Source organism: Engraulis encrasicolus, chromosome 9, assembly GCF_034702125.1.
Source record: "Engraulis encrasicolus isolate BLACKSEA-1 chromosome 9, IST_EnEncr_1.0, whole genome shotgun sequence".
Taxonomy (NCBI): Eukaryota; Metazoa; Chordata; class Actinopteri; order Clupeiformes; family Engraulidae; genus Engraulis; species Engraulis encrasicolus.
Window position 1 is genome coordinate 46,584,393 of NC_085865.1, and position 18,890 is coordinate 46,603,282.

Here is an 18,890-nt window from a genome sequence, read left to right on the forward strand (position 1 = left end):
TTTTCCATGACAAATGCAAGTGTTGTTTCATGAATCATAACAAAGAGAAAATAAATTACTTAGTATCAGATTTGACGAGACAACTTCAAAATGCAGCAAACATAATAGTTAACAGCTACATTTCACAAATGTGCAATTCTGAGAACGTTTTGTTCATCCTATGACTTCCTGGCTTTTATCAATATTTAATATAATGATAATGTCATATCCCCAAAGATTTGTGTTGGTGCACATACTAGTAATATCCTAGACTGGTTCTCACCGACGGTGTGTGTGTGTGTGTAACTCCGGAGCACCATTGTGGAGCGGAGCTACAGACAGTACCGTTTGGTAGCGCTGCCATTAACATGCTCTTCTCGAGTAGAAAATGAACGGAGCATTTATTGTTTAAATATTAACGGCAGCTGGCATTGATGAGTCACAGGACAGATTCTATACTATGTTGACTCTTTAGAGATGAATAGAAAATGTTTTTGGAGGAATTTGTTGGTGGTGAGTTGCAATGAATGTACCATTTATTTTCTGACTCGCGAAGAGCATGTTAACGGCAGTGCTACCAGACGGTAGTTTGTGTACACAATCGCACCGTCGGTGAGAGCTAGACTAGTAATATCCATCCTGATTAAGCAGATATCCCCTTGTACCCCTGTACTCCATTTCTTCTCAGGTTGTTATGTTTGTTCTGAGATCTACTTTTCCAATTAGTAACATAATACAGTATGTATTTAAAACATGTCTATATGTGAGTCTGCCTCAAAAAAAATCAAATCTGATTCTTTCTCCACTCATGTCTACTCCTGAACAGCCTGATCTCCAAAATTTCTGTGCTCCTGGACAGGGATATTAAGGACACTAAATCCGTGTCCAGAAGCACGGATTTTGCCAAAATTCCGTGCTCCTGGACACGGAATTGTTTTCCGTGATGGACACACAGAAGTGCTCTCTATATTCCCACAGCACTGTGTTAACTCTATCATTAGAAAATACATACCAAATGCTAATCCGAAACAAAATAATGCTACAGCAATTTAAGTTGTGCCCTGACCAAAACATTCCCTAACCTTAACCTGTCATTAAAGACATATTTTTGAGAAATACCTTTTCCAGTTGGTTGATAGGCTATCAAATTCATATAATGAATGAAATACTAGCTGTGCCCAGACCAAAACAATCCCTAACCCTAACCTGCCAGTAAGAAATGTTTTTTTGAGAAAAAAATATTTGAAATTAGAAAAATCCTGAGAAAACACAAGACTGTGGAAACATAGAGCTGTGCGAGTGTAGAGAGAGCACTTCCATGTGTCCACCACGGAAAATAATTCCGTGTCCATGAGCACGGAATTTTGGCAAAATCCATGCTCCTGGACACGGATTTCGTGTCATTAACATCCGTGTCCAGGAGCACGGAAATTTTGGAGATCATGTTGTCCTGAAACATGTCTTGTTTTTACTTTTACTTACCACCTTTAAACTCAGGAAATTATATTTAAGATGAAAGAACAGAAATAAAGCACAGATTTGCAGTCTTACTTTATTCTATTAAGCTACAGCACGGTATATGGGATACAAAGGAAAGCTCAAAAGTAGAGCAATCAGGATTCAGAAAAGTCCATGACAGAGCTTCACTCTTCATGCCCCTTCTGAAAAAAACAATTTGAGAGGGGGAAGATAATGTTAATACGTTTGCTCAACACCAAAGAAATTGTGTCGTTCTATGCAAATGCAATGTACATTTTCTTATCTAAAACCCATAAGCAGTGCAAAATTACAGATTTAATTTCAAAACGACAATTTTATGTTAATATTTTAAAATACTTTATATCATGTTTTCATTGGCGTGTAACATAATTTTATATTCAGTAAAACGTGTAAACATTCCCATGATAAAGTGAATTGTCTTTCAATGACGGATGGTAGTCGCAAATCCGTCTGTGCCTTCAGAAGTTAAGCAATGTTTGGACTGTAAATTAACAAATTACTGCAATGGCATATGCTACAAGCATATACAAATAAATTAAATTTAATACTACTGTATATGCACAATATCTTCTTCAGCAAATTGTGTGTGTGTGTGTGAGTGTGCGTGTGTGTGTGCATGTGCACGTGTGTGTCTATTCAGATTTAGATTTAGATTTGACCCCTACAATTTTCATTGGGTCTTCTAAAATAGGATATATGTTTAGGCCCCCTTACCTTGGCACCTATATCACGACTCTTGGCTCTCATCTTGTTGACCTGAGACTCAGCTATGTCAGCTCTCTCCTCAGCCTCATCCAGCTCATGCTGCAGCTTACGGAACTTGGTCAAGTTGCCATTGGCCTGCTCCTCCTGAAAAAGTGATGAGACAGAATTACAGCAAGTCTTTGCCTTAATCAAGTAATTCCTAGAGAAATGCATCCAATGCAATATCGCCATAGTTTTCAATGTTCTTATCCAATCACACAGTCAGTCTTGCCACATAAATCGGTGTGAATTTAACAAGAAAGCAAAAGTACTTGGAGGGATATACTACAGTGAATGAATTGTTTGAACAATTGTTTCAACAGATTGTTGAATGAAAGTATCACATTTGTGTCACTTACAGCCTCTTCTGTTGCCCTCTTGAAGGACTTCACTTTCAGCTGCAACTTGTCCACAAGATCCTGCAGACGAGCCAAATTCTTCCGGTCCTCTTCAGTCTGATTTGAGGAGGTAATATTGAAGGATTTTGTATTTTTTGACGTTTTTATGTTTTCTGAATATATCCCAAAAGCACTGCCAGTTTATTGCCAATGGCAGGAAACATGAAGCTTGAATATCAAAAGTAGTTTGAAACACGTTACTTTAGGAATTATGATTGAAAACAAAGTTATTGGCTCACATTGCAAACTCTGTAAAGTACCATACAGTAAGGAAAGGTGAACAGTAGATACCTGGTAAGTAAGTTCCTTGATTTTCCTTTCATGTTTCCGGATTCCTTTCATAGACTCACTGCATTTTTTCTGCTCCGTTTCCAATTCATTTTCAAGTTCTCTCACCTGTGAAAGACAGTACTTGTAGCATTTCTCGATAATTCCATAGGCTAAAGTATATTTTACAACATAAAACACATGTATGGTATATTTACCTTGGCCTCCAACTTCTGAATTTGCTTCTTGCCACCCTTCATGGCGATTTGCTCAGCTTCATCCAGGCGGTGCTGCAGGTCCTTGATGGTTTGCTCCATGTTCTTCTTCATGCGCTCCAGGTGAGCACTGGTGTCCTGCTCCTTCTTCAGCTCCTCTGCCATCATGGCTGCATCAGTGATGGCCTTCTTGGCTTTCTCCTCAGCATTCCTGCACTCTTGAACAGCCTCCTCCACCTCAGTCTGTAGCTGATTCACATCATTCTCCAGCTTCTTCTTGTTGTTCACCAGGCCGGTGTTCTGTATATGTGATCCAAGGAAGTTGATTAAAAGTGGATCGCTACATCTAACATGATAAAAGCATTGTAAGGATTATTGTTTTGGATGTTACCTGGGAGTGTAAGAGCTGGACCCTCTCATTGACGTCCAGCAACTCCTGTTCAGCCAGTTTCCGGCCTCTCTCTGTCTGCTCCAACGCAGACCTCAGCTCATCCAGTTCAGCCTGCATCAGGTTGTTGCGTCTCTCCACAATGGCAATGTTCTCTTTGAGATCATCATTAGCACGGAGAGACTCATCCAGGTGTATTTGGGCATCCTGTGAAGACGGAAAATAAAAATAATTGTTTGATCCGTGCAGTGTATAGAATGTAAATACTATCAATTTTAGATGATCATCAAAATAAAAATGTGACATGCAATAGAAAACATTAACCTTCAGATGTCCCTGCAGACTCTTGAGCTGCTTCTGGGCCTCAGCTGCTTGCCTGTTGGCTTGGCTAAGTTGGATCTCCATCTCATTGAGGTCTCCCTCCATCTTTTTCTTAATCCTGAGAGCTTCATTCCGGCTGCGAGTCTCAGACTCCAGGGAGCTCTGCAGGGTGTCCACCGTTCTCTGATGGTTCCTCTTAGCCTGCTCCATTTCCTCATCCTTCTCAGCAATTTTACGCTCCATGTCAGCTTTGACCTGGTTGAATTCCAGCTGAGCTCTAAGAATCTTACCTTCTTCATGTTCAAGTGAGGCCTGTTGAAAATATATTTTGGTTAAACAATGTAAAGCAAACCAACAGTATAGTAAAATTTGCATAGTGCCATCACCAATGGCACTGTGTTAAAGCAATACCTCTGCTTCCTCCAGAGCTGTCTGTATTTCTGCTTTTTCTTGCTCGAGTTGTTTTCGAATTTTCTCTAATTCATGAATGCTCTTTGCACTTTCTCCAACTTGCTCGCTGAGATCTGAAATTTCCTCTATTGAACAATGAAATTCACACTTTTTAGTAAATGGTTTTAGATCATTTAGGGGAATCACCTACCAAAAAACATACAAAGTGAAATGATGTTGAAGGCAGAACAAACCTTGTAGATTTTTGTTCTCCCTCTTCATAGTCTCCAAGTGGTCCAGAGATTCCTCATACGTGTTCTTCAGTTTAAAGAGATCAGTGCCAAGAGATCTGGCCTCTTTCTGGGAGCTCTCTAATTCAGCCTGGGACTCCTCGTACTTCTGCTTCCACTCAGCTAAGACCTATGGGAGATTTACATGTAACATGGTTTCTGTACACGTTTTCCCAGATGGTAGAATTGAAATGACAGCTAAGAAAGTATTGTTTTCATACCTTATCAAAATTTCTTTGTTTTTTGTCCAGGGCGGCAGCAAGAGCATTGGATCTTTCCACATCAACCATGAGATCTTCAATCTCATTCTGCAGTCTATGCTTAGTTTTCTCCAGGGAGGAACATTTGGCATTGACAGCTTCCACAGCTTCCTCTGCATCTTGCAAACGCTGTGTGAGCTTTTTCCTTTGAAGTATTGAAAGTACTTTAATACACTTTTTTGGTACAAATTGATCTGACAAGTTGACTTTACTGATTATATACCGGTACTTAAGTTAACTTACTTGGCGTCTTCTAACTCCTCAGTCCTCTGGATGGCATCAGTCTCGTACTTGGTCCTCCACTGAGCCACCTCACAGTTGGCCTTGGACATACAGCGCTGCAACTCAGCCTTGGCCTCCTGCTCCTCCTCATATTGCTCTCTCAGGAGGTCACAGTCATGACGGGAAGACTGCACTGCATGGGCTAGTGCATTCTTGGCCTGTGGGAGGAGAAAATGTTATGCAATTAGTGTCAATGCAATGCAGGCACTGTAACCAATGTAAAGATATGTGTTTCCGTTATCTTATAATAGTTACCTTCACTTCCTCCTCCAATTGTCTCTTCAGATCCTCAATCTGCTGTGTGTAGGACTGTTTGCTTCTGGTCAGCTGTGATACCAAAGAGTCCCTCTCCTCAAGCTGTCTGGAAAGCTCACCTTTGCAAATAGTAAACAATTTTATGGAGGTCTTAATAAATAGAAAGGATGATCATTTTATCATGTCTATTACTCAATGTATAATACTTTTCAATGTATGATTGTGAGGTATCACTGATGACTCAGAGATATCACTGAATTAGCAGGTAGACCTCACTGTCATAGTAAGTTTTAAATGATGGTAGGATTAGTGTATTGTTGAAAGGAAGTAGTAATAAAATGCAGTCTGCATCAATTTCATTTAATTCACAAACCATTTTCAGTTTGTAGCTTGGCCTTTTGTGTGGAAAAGTCATTAATACTGCGGTGAGCATCTTCATATTTAACCTTGTATTCATTCATCTGATCTTCCATGGTTCTGCACGATTTTTCCAAGTTTATCTGAAATACATCCGAAAATCAGTACTGTGTGAACACCAGCAACACATAGTTATTTTGCATTTCTGCTTCTCACACCCATTATGTTGTCCATGCAACAGGTGTCCCATGTAAAAAATAAATAACAATATAGTTGTTGACAGATGTGTAGGTGTTAGAGAATGTCAAGCTTCTGAATCCAGGACAAAATTCAATATACCCATCTGAACAGACATGCATATTGCATGTGATGAAAGCAACAAAGCAGAACATGGAATCTTTGATTCAATCAGATTTTTTTCAACATAGTTATGAAGTTGTATTCAGTTAAGCTGCGATGGTTGCCTGAACTATACTGTGAATTCGCCTTTACCTTGGCTTTAGCTGTCTGTTCCATGTTGGAGATGACATCATCCAGTTCGAGGCGGAGCTCACTTTTCTCCTTCTCGAGCTTCTGCTTCACTCTCTGTAGGTTATCAATCTGCTCACCGAGGTCAGCTACGCTATCTGCGTGCTTCTTCCTCAGTGTGGCAGCAACGGCCTCATGTTGCAAAGTGGACTCTTCAAGGTCTCTGCGCATCTTTTGGAACTCAGCCTCCCTTTTCTTGTTCATTTCAATCTGGGCTGCAGTGGCACCTCCAGCCTCCTCCAGCCTCTCACTGATCTCCTCCAGCTCTCTGGCCAGGTCAGCTCGCTGCTTCTCCACTTTGGCTCGGGCAGCTCGCTCAGCTTCCAGTTCTTCCTCAAGCTCCTCAATGCGAGCCTTAAAATAGAGAAAACTGTTAGTGAAAACAACATTGAATTTTTGGCAGATTAGATTGACCGTTGAGATTACTTTTATATATGTACCTGTAGCTCCTTCAGTTTCTTCTGTAGCTGTGTGGCAATGATCTGTTCATCTTCAATCTTACTATTCAGATGGCTAATTTCGAAATCTTTCCTACAACAATAAAAACACTGTAAGACTTTTCTTTATGTCCAAATGACCAAAGTTAGTTTCTTAAATTGTATTACTTACTTCTTCAGACGTTCTTCCAGTTGCTGTTTATCATTTTCTAAATCCATCACATTTTCCTGGGTCAACTTTAGGTCACCCTCAAGTTTCCTTTTTATTCTCTCAAGGTCCATCCTCAGTTTCTTTTCCTGCTCCAGTGACCCTTCTAGCTATGAATGGAGAAACCACATATGTAATTAAAAAGGTTTTCAGTGCAGGTACAGTGTGTTTAACAAAATGGTATATTTCTTTTTGCATAGTACATCATCAACTTGCTGCTCCAGTTTGGCTTTGGCCTTGGTCAGAGTGTTGACTTTGTCCTCCTCACTCTGAAGGTCATCCAGTGTTTGTTGGTGAGCCTCTTGGAGAGCTTTTTTTTCCTTGGTCAGCTTTGCAATAGTCTCATCAAGAGCTGCCATCTCCTCAACCAAGTTTTTAACCTGTAGCAAACAGATCGAAGTGAGGAAAGATTCCAGAATGTTCAAAGTTAGTTTCATGGCATGGAGCACATGGAGTTTTAAGCTGACTTACTTTGTTCTCAGTGGCATGTTTCTCCTTTTCCACCTTAGCCAAAGTGAGCTCCAAGTCATCAATGTCCTTCTTGAGCTCAGAAGACTCATCCTCTAACTTCCTCTTCTTAGCAGTCAGCTCTGAACTCATCTCCTCCTCATCTTCAAGTCTCTCAGTCAGCTCTTTGATTTTAGACTCCAGCTGAATCTTGTTCTTGATCAAACCTTCACACCGTTCTTCCGCATCACCAAGATTGTCTTGCTCCTAATTTGTGGACCAAGGGATATTTTAAGCACACTAACATATTAGGGGTTAGCGTTAAAGTTTAGGAGTTTACATTATTTTCTTTATATACAGTAGTAGTACTTGCCGTCTGAACTTGAAGCGTCAGATCATTCTTCTCTTGGAGAAGAGTAACCGTTTTTTCTTCCAGTTCTTTTCTCCGGGCTTCAGATTTAGCATAGGCCTCCTTCAGTTTAAGGAATTCTTCCTTCATGTTGGCCATCTCCTTCTCAGCTTCAGCTGATCTCAGCAAGGGCTTGATCTTGAAGAACATCCTCATCCAGGGCCAATTCTTGACCGACATGAATGCGCGGATATTCCACTGGATCACAAGCACAGCATCCCTGTGGTTTAAAAATTCACTCTGATTACTTTCCCGGTCTTGAGAAGGTCATCACTGATAAATAGGAGCAATGTATTCTTCCCGTTTTATTTTAGCCCTTGAGGCCACTATGACGATACTGCTGATCATGATTAATGGTGTAACTAAACTCTGCCCTCATCATTTAGGTGAAATTGGGAACTGGCTATTGCTTTGTCCATTATTAAGAGGTGACATTAAAGCAAACTGAACAGAATACAAAGTAAGCCAAAGAAGAGGGATTATAGTATTCGGTGAAAATATCAATAATATTGTTACCTTCGTTCAAGAATCTTCTGGAATGCTATTCGAGCCAGAACACCTCTGGATCTAGCCTGCAGTCTAGTCATGATAAGTGCAAGTCTATCATCTCTCATTTCTTCAAGAACACCCAGTAGACCAGCTTTGAAGAACACCTATAATCATTTACATAATAGTATTTAGAATGATATTTTCAGATATCTACAGATTACTAAAAAAACGCAACTACATTTTAATTTTCAACAAATTGACCTTTGTGTATCCAAATCTATACTGGTTGTGATCAATGTCCAGGGAACCCAGAAGCTTTTCTGCACTCTTTTTGCTGTCAAGGAACTGTCCCTCAGGGATTGCTGCAGGGTTCAGGATACGGTATCTGCAGAAGACAAGGCAATCTTCAGACAATGACAATGGATTGTATGTAGATGAACTCAGACATATTGTATCTACAGTACATTACCTCTGTTTGAAATCTCCATACAGGATCCTGTTGGGGAAGCCCTTTCTGCAGATTCTGATGCCTTCCAGCACACCGTTACAGCGCAGCTGGTGCATGACCAATGGATTGCACATGGCCCCAGGAGTCTTGGTCTCATTGGGGATGATGCAGCGCACAAAGTGGGGGTGAGTTGACCGCAGGTTTGTCATTAGTTTGTTCAGGTTCTCCTAAAGTTGTAGGCATAGGCATATTTTACTCCTTTTTTCAAAAAGAAATAGTAAAGGTATGCATTTGTGTTCATTAGAGATTGATGGAGATATTGTACTGTATATCCATAAGAAAGTACTATGTGTTTATCAGCCCAAATGATTAAAATGTTAATGTCCAGATCATGTACTATTTTATTTTGTAACTGTACTTTCTTATTGAATGCTGGTACAAAATCCCCAGGATGTGTCACAGTATCACACTAAGTGTTATAAAATACTCACCCTGTGTAGGGCAGAAACGGTCTGAAAAGAAGAGCCTTTTTTCTTCTTCTCCTTCCCCTTGGCATCCACTGCTACAACAAAATGTAAGGGTCTTGTGTAAAACGTTTTTTTTCCCCCAACAAAGTGAAGTATAGGCTTTACACAAATAAATATATGATCCAACATATCCATTCATGCATGTTTTCCCCAGTAACACTAGGTAATACCCATGACTTCAAAGACAGGATAACTTACCAGAGTCAGCTCCTGCATAGTTGACAAAAAGATTGGACAGTAGCTTTACTGAAGATTTTTGATATAAACCAACTACTGTCTCATTGAGAGGATCTTTATTTTTCGTGAGCCAGTTATTGATGTTGTAGTCAACAGTGCCAGCATAGTGAACCAGGGAGAAATGGCCCTCTGGTTTCCCCTTGACAATTCTTGGCTTCTGGAAATTGTTGGATTTCCCCAAGTGGTTGTCATAGAGCTTGGCTTTAAAGGTGGCATCACTGGCCTTGGGGAACATGCACTCCTCTTCAAGGATGGACATGATTCCCATGGGCTAAAGATAAGCCATCACATCATATTAGAAGTAGTTAGATATACATGTAGTATATCACTGGCTATGAAACAATCAAGGTAGGAGAAATACTTTGCACATACAGTAGATAATTCACCTTTTCAATGAGATCAATGCAGGCTTGTAAGTCCATCCCAAAGTCAATGAACGTCCACTCAATCCCCTCCTTCTTGTACTCCTCTTGTTCCAGCACAAACATGTGGTGGTTGAAGAATTGCTGCAGCTTCTCATTAGTAAAGTTGATGCACATTTGCTCAAAGGTGTTGAACTGAACAAAAAAAGAGATATACAATTTATGATGATAATATTGTTATAGTCATGATTATTCACATCTTGAAAAATAACTTGTAACTATTTATCAATAAAATATATAAATAATATATTTTTTATTCAGAATATTGTTATATGTTTTGTGCCCACTTACATCAAAAATCTCAAATCCAGCAATATCCAGCACACCAATGAAGTACTGCCGAGGTTGTTTGGTGTCCAATGACTGGTTGATTCTCACCACCATCCAAAGGAACATCTTCTCATACACTGCTTTTGCTAGTGCACCCATGGCATAATATACCTGACAATTTAATTAAATTAAATTTAATTTAATTAAAGCACCCAAATGTCAAGCAGAACATCATGGTGTAGGTACATGAATCTATTAGTAATGGAACGCTAATTCTGTTTAATGCTATGAAGTTCATATCCCACCTGTTGTTCATTTTGTCCCTTGGTGACCCACTCGTTTCCTACTTTGACCCTTGGGTGACACAAAGCCTTGATGAGGTCAGCAGAGTTCAGGCCCATCAGAAACGCAGATTTGTCTGCATCTAAAATGTAAAGAAAGTACTTGAAAGTCAAATCCCTTTCTGGGTTAAAGACCATTTCAATCACCACAAATCTGTCGTCTATTTTACCCTGCATGACATGTGTTGGTTAGCTCAGTGTTTCTCAACAGGGGTGCCGGGGCACCCTGGGGTGCCGTGGGCCCCCTTCAGGGGTGCCGCAGAAATGTGGCTGATAAATAAAATAACATGTAAAATGTAACATAATACATATTTGTCTAAATTGATAAGTTAATGCTAGTCAGTGGACTCTTTCATCTGCCATTTACGCACAATAAAGTATAGGTCACCCCTGTCAGCTGCAACTTCGAAAGTAGGTCGTGTGACCAAATGTTTTACTTTTCTAAGCTTGTGTGGTATCGGATGCGATGCCATGTTACGGCTTGTTGGTTTGGGGTGCCTTGAAATTTTTCATGAATTGAAAGGGTGCCTCGCCTTAAAAAAGGTTGAGAAACACTGGGTTAGCTTTCTAACATAACAATAGAAATACCTTACTACCACTGCTTCATGTTACTCATGCTTCTAGTGTTACCTCAATATTTAATAGTTAGAAATATAACGATAGCTTATTTGAAGCTATTGAGGTTTATTACCCATACCTCCTTACTTTAAAAACATAACGTTATGCTATGTGGGTTTCAGGTGAGCAAGAACATTGAAGGGCAATACCCTCAGTTCCATCAGCCTCTGCCTGCTCCTCTCTCTGCTTCTGCTTGAACTTCATGTTGCCATAGTGCATGATGGCACCGACCATCTTGTAAATGCTGTTTTTCTCCTCTTGAGTGAAGCCCAGTACATCAAATGCTTCCTGTTTCATATACAAAGAACAATTTGATACATCTAGACATACAGCACATCACATTATTATCATAATAATTACTCAGCTTAGGTCCTCACATCAGTAGCCATCAGTTCATCACCATCGTTAATCGATTGAACAGTTGTCTCTCCTTGGGAGATGAAGGCATAGTCGTAGGGGTTGGCAGTGATGAGCAGCATCTCTGAAACAGGCAAACATGTTGGTCAGAACAGAAGTGTCTTTATTGCTAACTGACGCGATGCATGTTATGGTAAATTTTCAATTATCCTACCTAGTAGCTCAGGTTTCTTCTGAGATAGGATCTGGTAGAAGATGTGGTAATCTCTCTCAGCCTTAAGCTGGAAAGTCACCCGAGACTTCTCCAGTAGATCTGCCAAACAATACAAGCAGGTTGATGAAATTTGTCTTCGCAATGCTTATTAATGATGTAAAAGAATGGGAAATTATAGCTTTTCCTCACAGGTCTCAATGTCTGCAGAAGCCAGCTTGCCACTTGCAGCAAAATGGATCCTGATGAATTTCCCCTGTTTGGATACAAAATCTAAAATGAACGACTTCATGTAATTGTGTTCAAATGGGCAAATAGGGATCAACACAATAGAGCAAACCTTGAGAAAAAAATCTTTTCACTTGCAGAAATGTGTCTTTAGATATTAGTTCTATGTTTTCCTAGAATAACTTCTTTATCGGTCTGAACTATCTAATCGGAAGGAATTAGTTTACTCACAAATCTGGATGAGTTGTCATTCCTGATGGTCTTTGCGTTGCCAAAGGCCTCCAGTGCAGGGTTACACTGGATGATTTGATCCTCCAGGGTTCCCTAAAGATGAAAAAGGTACTGCAGTCTCAATGGCATGTCACTACAATGTATGCAGGTTAATGGCATGTCACTACAATGTATGCAGGTTTCACAACCTTTTTGTCATTTTTTTGATCCTTCTTGACGCCTCCTGCAGCAATGCTGGCAAAATACTGAATAACTCTCTTGGTGTTCACAGTCTTCCCTGCCCCAGATTCTCCACTGTGAAAGCAAATGAAAAAAAAGTTATGTAATAATTGTTTTATATCATATATCCCGACTTCAAAACCATTTGCTTTTTACACTTACGTGATCAGGATTGACTGATTCTCTCGATCTGAAAGAGATGCATTTCAATCAGCACTGATTTAAAAGTGCACCATTAAAGATTTCTAGAATGTTTGAAGCTCTTATGAAAATGTATTTTAAGTTAATATTGAAACTATTATTCGTAATTTCATGGACCAATGTTAATTCCAATTCTTGTAAAAGGCACACAAATTGTTTGCATGTTCAGACATACATATTGCAGAGACACCATACATTTTTTTTCTAAATGTGTTTACATTTACCTGACAGCATGTATTGGTAAGCATTGTCAGAGATGGAATAGATATGCGGAGGAGCTTCAGTCCTCTTCTTGCCTCTGTAGGCAACAACAACTTCCTGGTTGTACACTGGCAGCCACTTGTATGGGTTGACAGTGACACAGAACAACCCAGAGTAGGTCTAGATAAATGGGGGAAATGCAAATTGTTGAAGGGTGGGATAGATGTATTTTGTCTGATGACTTCTTTCCTAATATAATCCGAGTTTAATGGTTTTATGACTAATGATTTGTATGGCTAATATCTAGTGATTTTGTTGTCTAAGTCATAGGCCCTAAAAAATTTCACTGACAAACTTATGACTGTACTCACGTAGATCATCCAGGCTGCATAACGCTCTTTGAGGTTAAACAGCACAGCAGGCTCATGCAGGAAGGTGAACATCGCCATGTCCTCAATTTTATCAAACTTTGGCGGGTTCTGGGGGTGTACATCAACCTCCTTCACAGTGATAGTCTACATATGAAAACAGCAAATACATTAATGGCAGGAAATTGAAATAGCATTTCACAATTTCACACTACACACTGTATGTATTGGGGGGGGGGGTTATTAGGGTTATGGTTCTGTTCCGTTAAGGTACTCTTACCTTTCCTTTCTCAGTGTCACAGGTGACATTGTCTCCCTCCCGACTCACTATAGTTCCCTTCACATACTCATCTTCAGGGTCAGGCACAAAGCACTCCTTTTTCATATCAAAGGGGCGAGTTTGGGCCTCGAGGCGCTCCTTATCGGACTTCCTCAGGTACGAAGCCGCCGCCCCAAACTCCTTCATCGCAGCGTCCCCCATGGTTTGGCTTGAAGAGAAGTTAGTCATTAAAACCACCCATAACAAAACAAATCCTTGTACTTCTTAATCCTAGTATGGATAAAATGAATGAAAAGAAAGAACAATATATTTGATGAAGCTCATACATAAGGAGTTGATCAATTATGAGTTAACGCCTGGAAGAGTTAAAGAGTATAGTCACAAAATCATATTGTCAAGTTATCATATAAATCTTTTCTTTTCTCGAAAAGTAATCCCATAAATAACCAACCTCACAGCTATAAACCTGCTCAATATAGGGTTTACTTCTTTACTTAGCATTTTTTGGGACCATGTTCATTCCTAGTGGACTTTTTTGATTAATGTCAGGCCAATTCCTCATGCAGATCCATACTTTGTTTCCAGTCTGGAAACTTTCCACATATCTCATAAAGTGTATGATAAATTAATTAAAATTTGAAATCTAAAAGTTATATTATTATTATTATTACTATTTTTATTATTAATATTATTATTATTATCACCCACTATACTAAGTAACATTAAGCATGTGTTAATACATATCTACTCAAAACACTTGGATATTACTTTAAAATAACAGAACATTGACTAATGACGTGGGTAATTTAACAGAAACTGGGCTTTTTGTCATATACATATTGTGAAAAAAATGATGTGAATCTTTATGTTACATTTGACCGATTTCTATTTTTGTCAATATCACTGACATGACAAACGGTTCAGTGCTAATCATTCTTCAAAATAAAATAGAAGGCGAAGTAGATATTTTTGTGGCTTACCTTTGGATGACTTGATTTGAAAACCCACTGTCTCCACAGTCCTCGTCCTTTCCTTTATAAAGATAGCCGGAATTCTAAATATGGGATGATGGAATTGAATGCATCGGTACAGTCATTGTCTGATTTTGGCAGAGGCAGGAGAGGTTGGGGTGGGGTGGGGTGATCTGGGGTGATGTGGTTGGTTGTAACTGTGGTTATTCCATGGATCATGCCAGCGTGAGGCTCAACCAGGAAAACGACTTGTGTTGAGGGCTGCTGTGGGATTAGCTGGGCTCACACCTGCACTGGGATTTCAGCATTCCATTGGGAGTGAGGTATCTACCACAACAAAAAGTATCATGTGAACGATAATCAAAGTAAAAGAAATGCACAGATGATTTATGCACAAGGGCGTCTGTCATTACCTATATTAAGCATATCATATCACCACTATCAGTATTGTACTGTACAAAACGCTCCTACTCTCCCTCGTCTCATATCTGTACAATTAAGTAGATTAGGAGGGCTGTCAGTTGAAGTGGGGACATTCTTTACACTTCCCACAAATTTCATGTTAATTGCGTCATGGTGCTCTGCCAAGGTGGAAGGTATGTATTGCAGTGTTTAATGCAAAAGTAGTGTGTGTGTGTGTGTCTGTCTGTCTGTCTGTGCGAGCACGTGTGTGTGCATGCATGTGATTTGCTAAAAAGACATCTTTAGGCCAGGCAAACAGAAATCATATAAAAGCAATATAACAGTCGAATAAGTTGCTTTTTCTTTTCTTGTATTAAAAAGTGTTTGAAAGTCGTATATTCATCAAGATGCACAGCTAACATGAATCTGTATATAAAAATAAATGAAATAAGTTTTGGGATATACAGTTTTGTCTCTGTATTTTTTTGTCCATTTTTTGTCATCAGTAATATAGTATGAATGTGTAAAGGTTGCAGATGTGAAATTCAATGGGTTATTAACTCTGATGTGTGTTTGTGTGTGTGCGTGCGTGCGTGTGTGTGTGTGATGTCAAGTGGGAGTGATAACAGTGGAATAAGTTTTTTCTTTTCACGTTTTAAAAAGTGTGTTTGGAAGTGGTGTATTCATTCAAATGTGTAAAAATAAATAAACACATTTGGGAAATATAGTTTTGTCTCAGTAATTTTTGTCTCTTTTTTGCAGTCAATAATGTAGTGTGACTGTGGAAAGGTTGCAAAGGGTAAAGAAGAATAAAACTTTCAAATGTGAAAATCAATGGGCTATGAACTCTGACTTCATCAACATCAGCAGAAGTATCAGACACTAAAAATAGTGTGAAATATTTGACAGTCGGTACTTGGTGTCAAGACATCTGACAGTGAAATATAGGCACTCTGTCTTTTATGGACAGGAGTTCTGGCTGTCAGTCCTGTCGGCACTTTGTGAGCGATTCGCTTATCTTTAACCTTGCACGCATGCTGGCCTTTTGTGGCTCCATGTATGTGCACTGTGCAGGATCCAGCAGTCGTAAACGAAGATTTTTGGGCTCACGCCCTGCTCCTCCAGTGCTGTGTGTTGCAGCGTGAGTCAGGGGAGACTAATGCCGCCTGTCTGCTATGTAATCCACTACATACCCCTGCAGTCACCGGCTTACTGGGACCCCTTCACTCTGATCTTTTTTTAAGCAGCCGGGGTGGGGGAGGAGGGTGTTGTGTTACCATAAAGGCAGTGCTCACTAAATGACCTTATTGTGTACTGCTGAGGGATATGATGGCTTCTTTTGTTCTGCTACAAAGATGCATCAGGGGGTTATAAATAACACTGCTGTTTTAGTAAGAGGTGTTGGGGAGTAGAGGTGTGGGTATAGTTCCCTTTGTCACATGTGTAGCCTATTGAATATACTTATTGACCTTCAAAGCATTGTTTAAGGTTTAAAATCCTTACTGTTTTGGACTTAATACTATATTGTCTGTACATCTGACGTAGTACACTGCTTTGTCTTCATCTTATGGTGAGCATGGTTATGTTCTAGAATATCAGCTCAATTTTTGAAGGAACATTATTAGAAGAGTTTCAGTGGTCATTAACAATTATTTGACTTGCCTGACAGCTTAAAATGAAGGAGTCCAGTCTGCAAAGTCTGTCATAACTTTTAAATCTACCTCAATAGTGCAAACAAGCAACCATGGCCTTAATTTCAACTTAAAACAAACAACCAAGACTAGACTAACGATGTGTCAATTTCCTAAGAGGTGAAAACATGACACTAAAGGTTAGATATGTTTCACTGCTTCTGTGCCACCAATAGTACACCGGTCACTCTAGGACGGTTGCTGACGGCTGTGACAAGCTTGGCCATCTCACGCCACTGCTGCTAAGTGGTGCGAACAGCTGAGGAGTAAAGGTCAGGACAGGAGTTTAAACAAGGCACACATGTTGGTGTTGAGTGCTAAGAGGTTGGGATTGCTACATCAACAACTACCACTCTGTCATAAGACATGGGCTATTCTCACTATTTTGTTTGTCTTGTGCCGCCGGGTCCTCTGAGGGCATGTTTGGGCGATGAAACGCTTTGTAAGCCCGGCAGCTTAATGCCCTGGCGTTATTAGACAAAGAGCTCCAACAGCTGCCTACACTCAAGAATGGGGTGCAGCACGGGTAGCCATTTCATTTGATTTCATAAAGCAGAAGTAATTAAATAAGGATATGCCGGGTGAGATTCTCATTAATCCTGGTCATCATGGAAGTCATACTGTAAGGGCAAAGTTGTATGAAACTGGACTTCTTTTATGACCTTGAAGATGCTTCACCTGTCATCCAAAAGCCTATCTAGGGTCTGACTTAATGATGGAGAAGCAAGAACTCTATCTCTGGGTTACTGGAGTTGGAGCGATGAAGTGTTGTTCATCATGTAAATAACATACCTGCAAACTCGTCACCCTTTGGTGACAGTCACCTTTTTTTCCGGCCAATTAGGTCATTCACCTGAATCGAGTGGAACTGGAGGGGGGGGTCTGTCCTGTCAACCATTGCGCCAAGAGCCAAAAGCTCTTCATAATTCTTCTTCATAATTCAACACTATTTTATTGTGGAAATGCTGTAAGGGAACTTCAACTTCCATTTGTCATTCATAAAATCACTAAAATGCCTTGGTAGCCTATTAGCCAATTATATTATACATTTCCCTTTATGTACCTTCTTCAGCCAACAACAGCAAACTTAAAGGAGAAGTCCACTTTTTTGAACATTAAGGCCATTTTCTGAGTGGTCTGCAATGTTTTAGAGTCCCCCTCACCGTTTATTTCATGTTTGCTGCACTCTCTGTTATTTGGCTGATTTGGATTTCATCTCAACCAGCTTTAGAATGGCCGTCTATGGGCACCTGCAACTCTGCTCTTAAAATCACCTTAAACATTTGTTTTTGAAAGTCTACAGCTCCCAAAGTGGTTAGGGGTGTTCACTAGCAGTCCCTAACAAGTTTCAAGGCGAAATATGGCTTCTGACATTTTTTATTTGCCATTTTGTGAAAGAAAATGAAAGTGAAAGTGAAACTTAACTTTCAAATTGCTACATAAAACACACATAAAACATGACAGATGCCATATTTCGCAACAAAAATTGTTAAGGAGCACCAGTGAATACTGCTGAACACTTGGTGAGTTGCATATTCTTGAAAACAAATGTTAAAGGTGATTTTAAGAACAGAATTGCAGGTGCCCATAGACGGCCATTCTAAGGCTGGTTGACATCAAATCCAAATAAGCCAAATAACAGAGACTGCAGCAAACATGAAATAAACGGTGAGGGGGACTCTAAAACATTGCAGACCACTCAGAAAATGGCCTTAATGTTCAAAAAAGTGAACTTCTCCTTTAAATTTCATAGTCAATTGCAGGGGCTCTCCAAGTTAAGACCCCCAAAGTGACCAAATATATAGCCATATTGGCTGGTGATGAATAAGGTTCATTTAGAAGCCTGATTTCCTGTACACCTCAGCATTTTACTGGCGTGTTATGAATGTGAAACAAATAATTAGCTACTATAGGAGTTTCCCTTATACTATAGTTAATAGCCTACACCAGACCAGTAAAAGATATGAGGCAATGTAAGCTCAATGTTCCGCTGGAGACTGTCACCTTTTTTTCTTTGACGAGTTTGCAGGTCTGAAATAAGGGTTTACTACATTCTTGTTTTCACTTTTCATATAATATGATTAGAGCTGTATAGTAATTCTTCCTTTCTGTTAAATATTTGCTTTACACTTAAATATTTGTAGTATATTTGCTTTACACTTTACTTGACAGTACTGGGTCATAAGAATCTTATCATGACAAGTCAGCGTTTTTTTGGTGTACACTGTGTGCAGAATTATTAGGCAAACATGTTTTTTGACTATATTGTCCATTTTATGCGTATTTTCTGCCACCAACCTTTATGAACATGAAAACCTATTGGATTTAAGCATTCCAGATCATGCATATGTGTATAATAAGATGGGGGTGTGATCAAAGGAGCCCAACACCCAATATCCGGTGTGCATAATTATTAGGCAACTTTGCTTTCTCCTGGGAAAATGGGCCACAAAATAGATCTAACAAACTCTGAAAAGTCTATAAACAATTTTGAAGTCTTCCA

The 18,890-nt window shown here is 39.6% G+C and overlaps 1 protein-coding gene and 1 long non-coding RNA gene across 15 annotated transcripts in view; one reads left to right on the forward strand and one right to left on the reverse strand.

Moving 5' to 3' along the window:
* The window catches only part of LOC134455906 (uncharacterized), a 212,239-nt gene extending 202,045 nt beyond the window's left edge, over positions 1-10,194 (forward strand). For 7 of the 10 annotated variants that reach the window (XR_010036193.1, XR_010036194.1, XR_010036189.1 and 4 more), the window contains 4 exons: positions 2,585-2,691; positions 8,657-8,797; positions 9,113-9,186; positions 9,856-10,096. This is a non-coding gene — a long non-coding RNA (uncharacterized LOC134455906). The other 3 variants (XR_010036192.1, XR_010036190.1, XR_010036191.1) reach the window with 3 other exon arrangements.
* Positions 1-15,426, reverse strand: LOC134455888 (myosin-7-like). 5 transcript variants are annotated; one of them, XM_063207242.1, is made up of 37 exons: positions 13,324-15,425; positions 13,047-13,190; positions 12,699-12,855; positions 12,436-12,463; positions 12,243-12,348; positions 12,055-12,147; positions 11,788-11,851; positions 11,599-11,697; positions 11,405-11,508; positions 11,177-11,315; positions 10,374-10,492; positions 10,090-10,239; positions 9,763-9,933; positions 9,338-9,647; positions 9,104-9,171; positions 8,634-8,839; positions 8,426-8,549; positions 8,192-8,328; positions 7,640-7,895; positions 7,291-7,533; positions 7,023-7,199; positions 6,784-6,929; positions 6,615-6,705; positions 6,139-6,528; positions 5,663-5,789; positions 5,290-5,408; positions 4,996-5,192; positions 4,714-4,897; positions 4,457-4,622; positions 4,224-4,348; positions 3,816-4,124; positions 3,495-3,698; positions 3,107-3,403; positions 2,913-3,017; positions 2,583-2,678; positions 2,194-2,328; positions 1-1,640 (listed from the first exon to the last, which is right to left on the reverse strand). In XM_063207242.1, exons 1-37 carry the CDS (start codon positions 13,549-13,551, stop codon positions 1,623-1,625), a joined length of 5,832 nt encoding a protein of 1,943 aa, XP_063063312.1. In that variant the 5' UTR covers positions 13,552-15,425; the 3' UTR covers positions 1-1,622. The 5 variants fall into 5 exon arrangements, with proteins under 5 accessions (XP_063063312.1, XP_063063311.1, XP_063063310.1 ...); XM_063207241.1 differs by having other exon boundaries at positions 9,104-9,174; XM_063207240.1 differs by lacking the exon at positions 1-1,640 and having other exon boundaries at positions 1,647-2,328; positions 13,324-15,426.
* Positions 15,427-18,890: the final 3,464 nt, after the last annotated feature.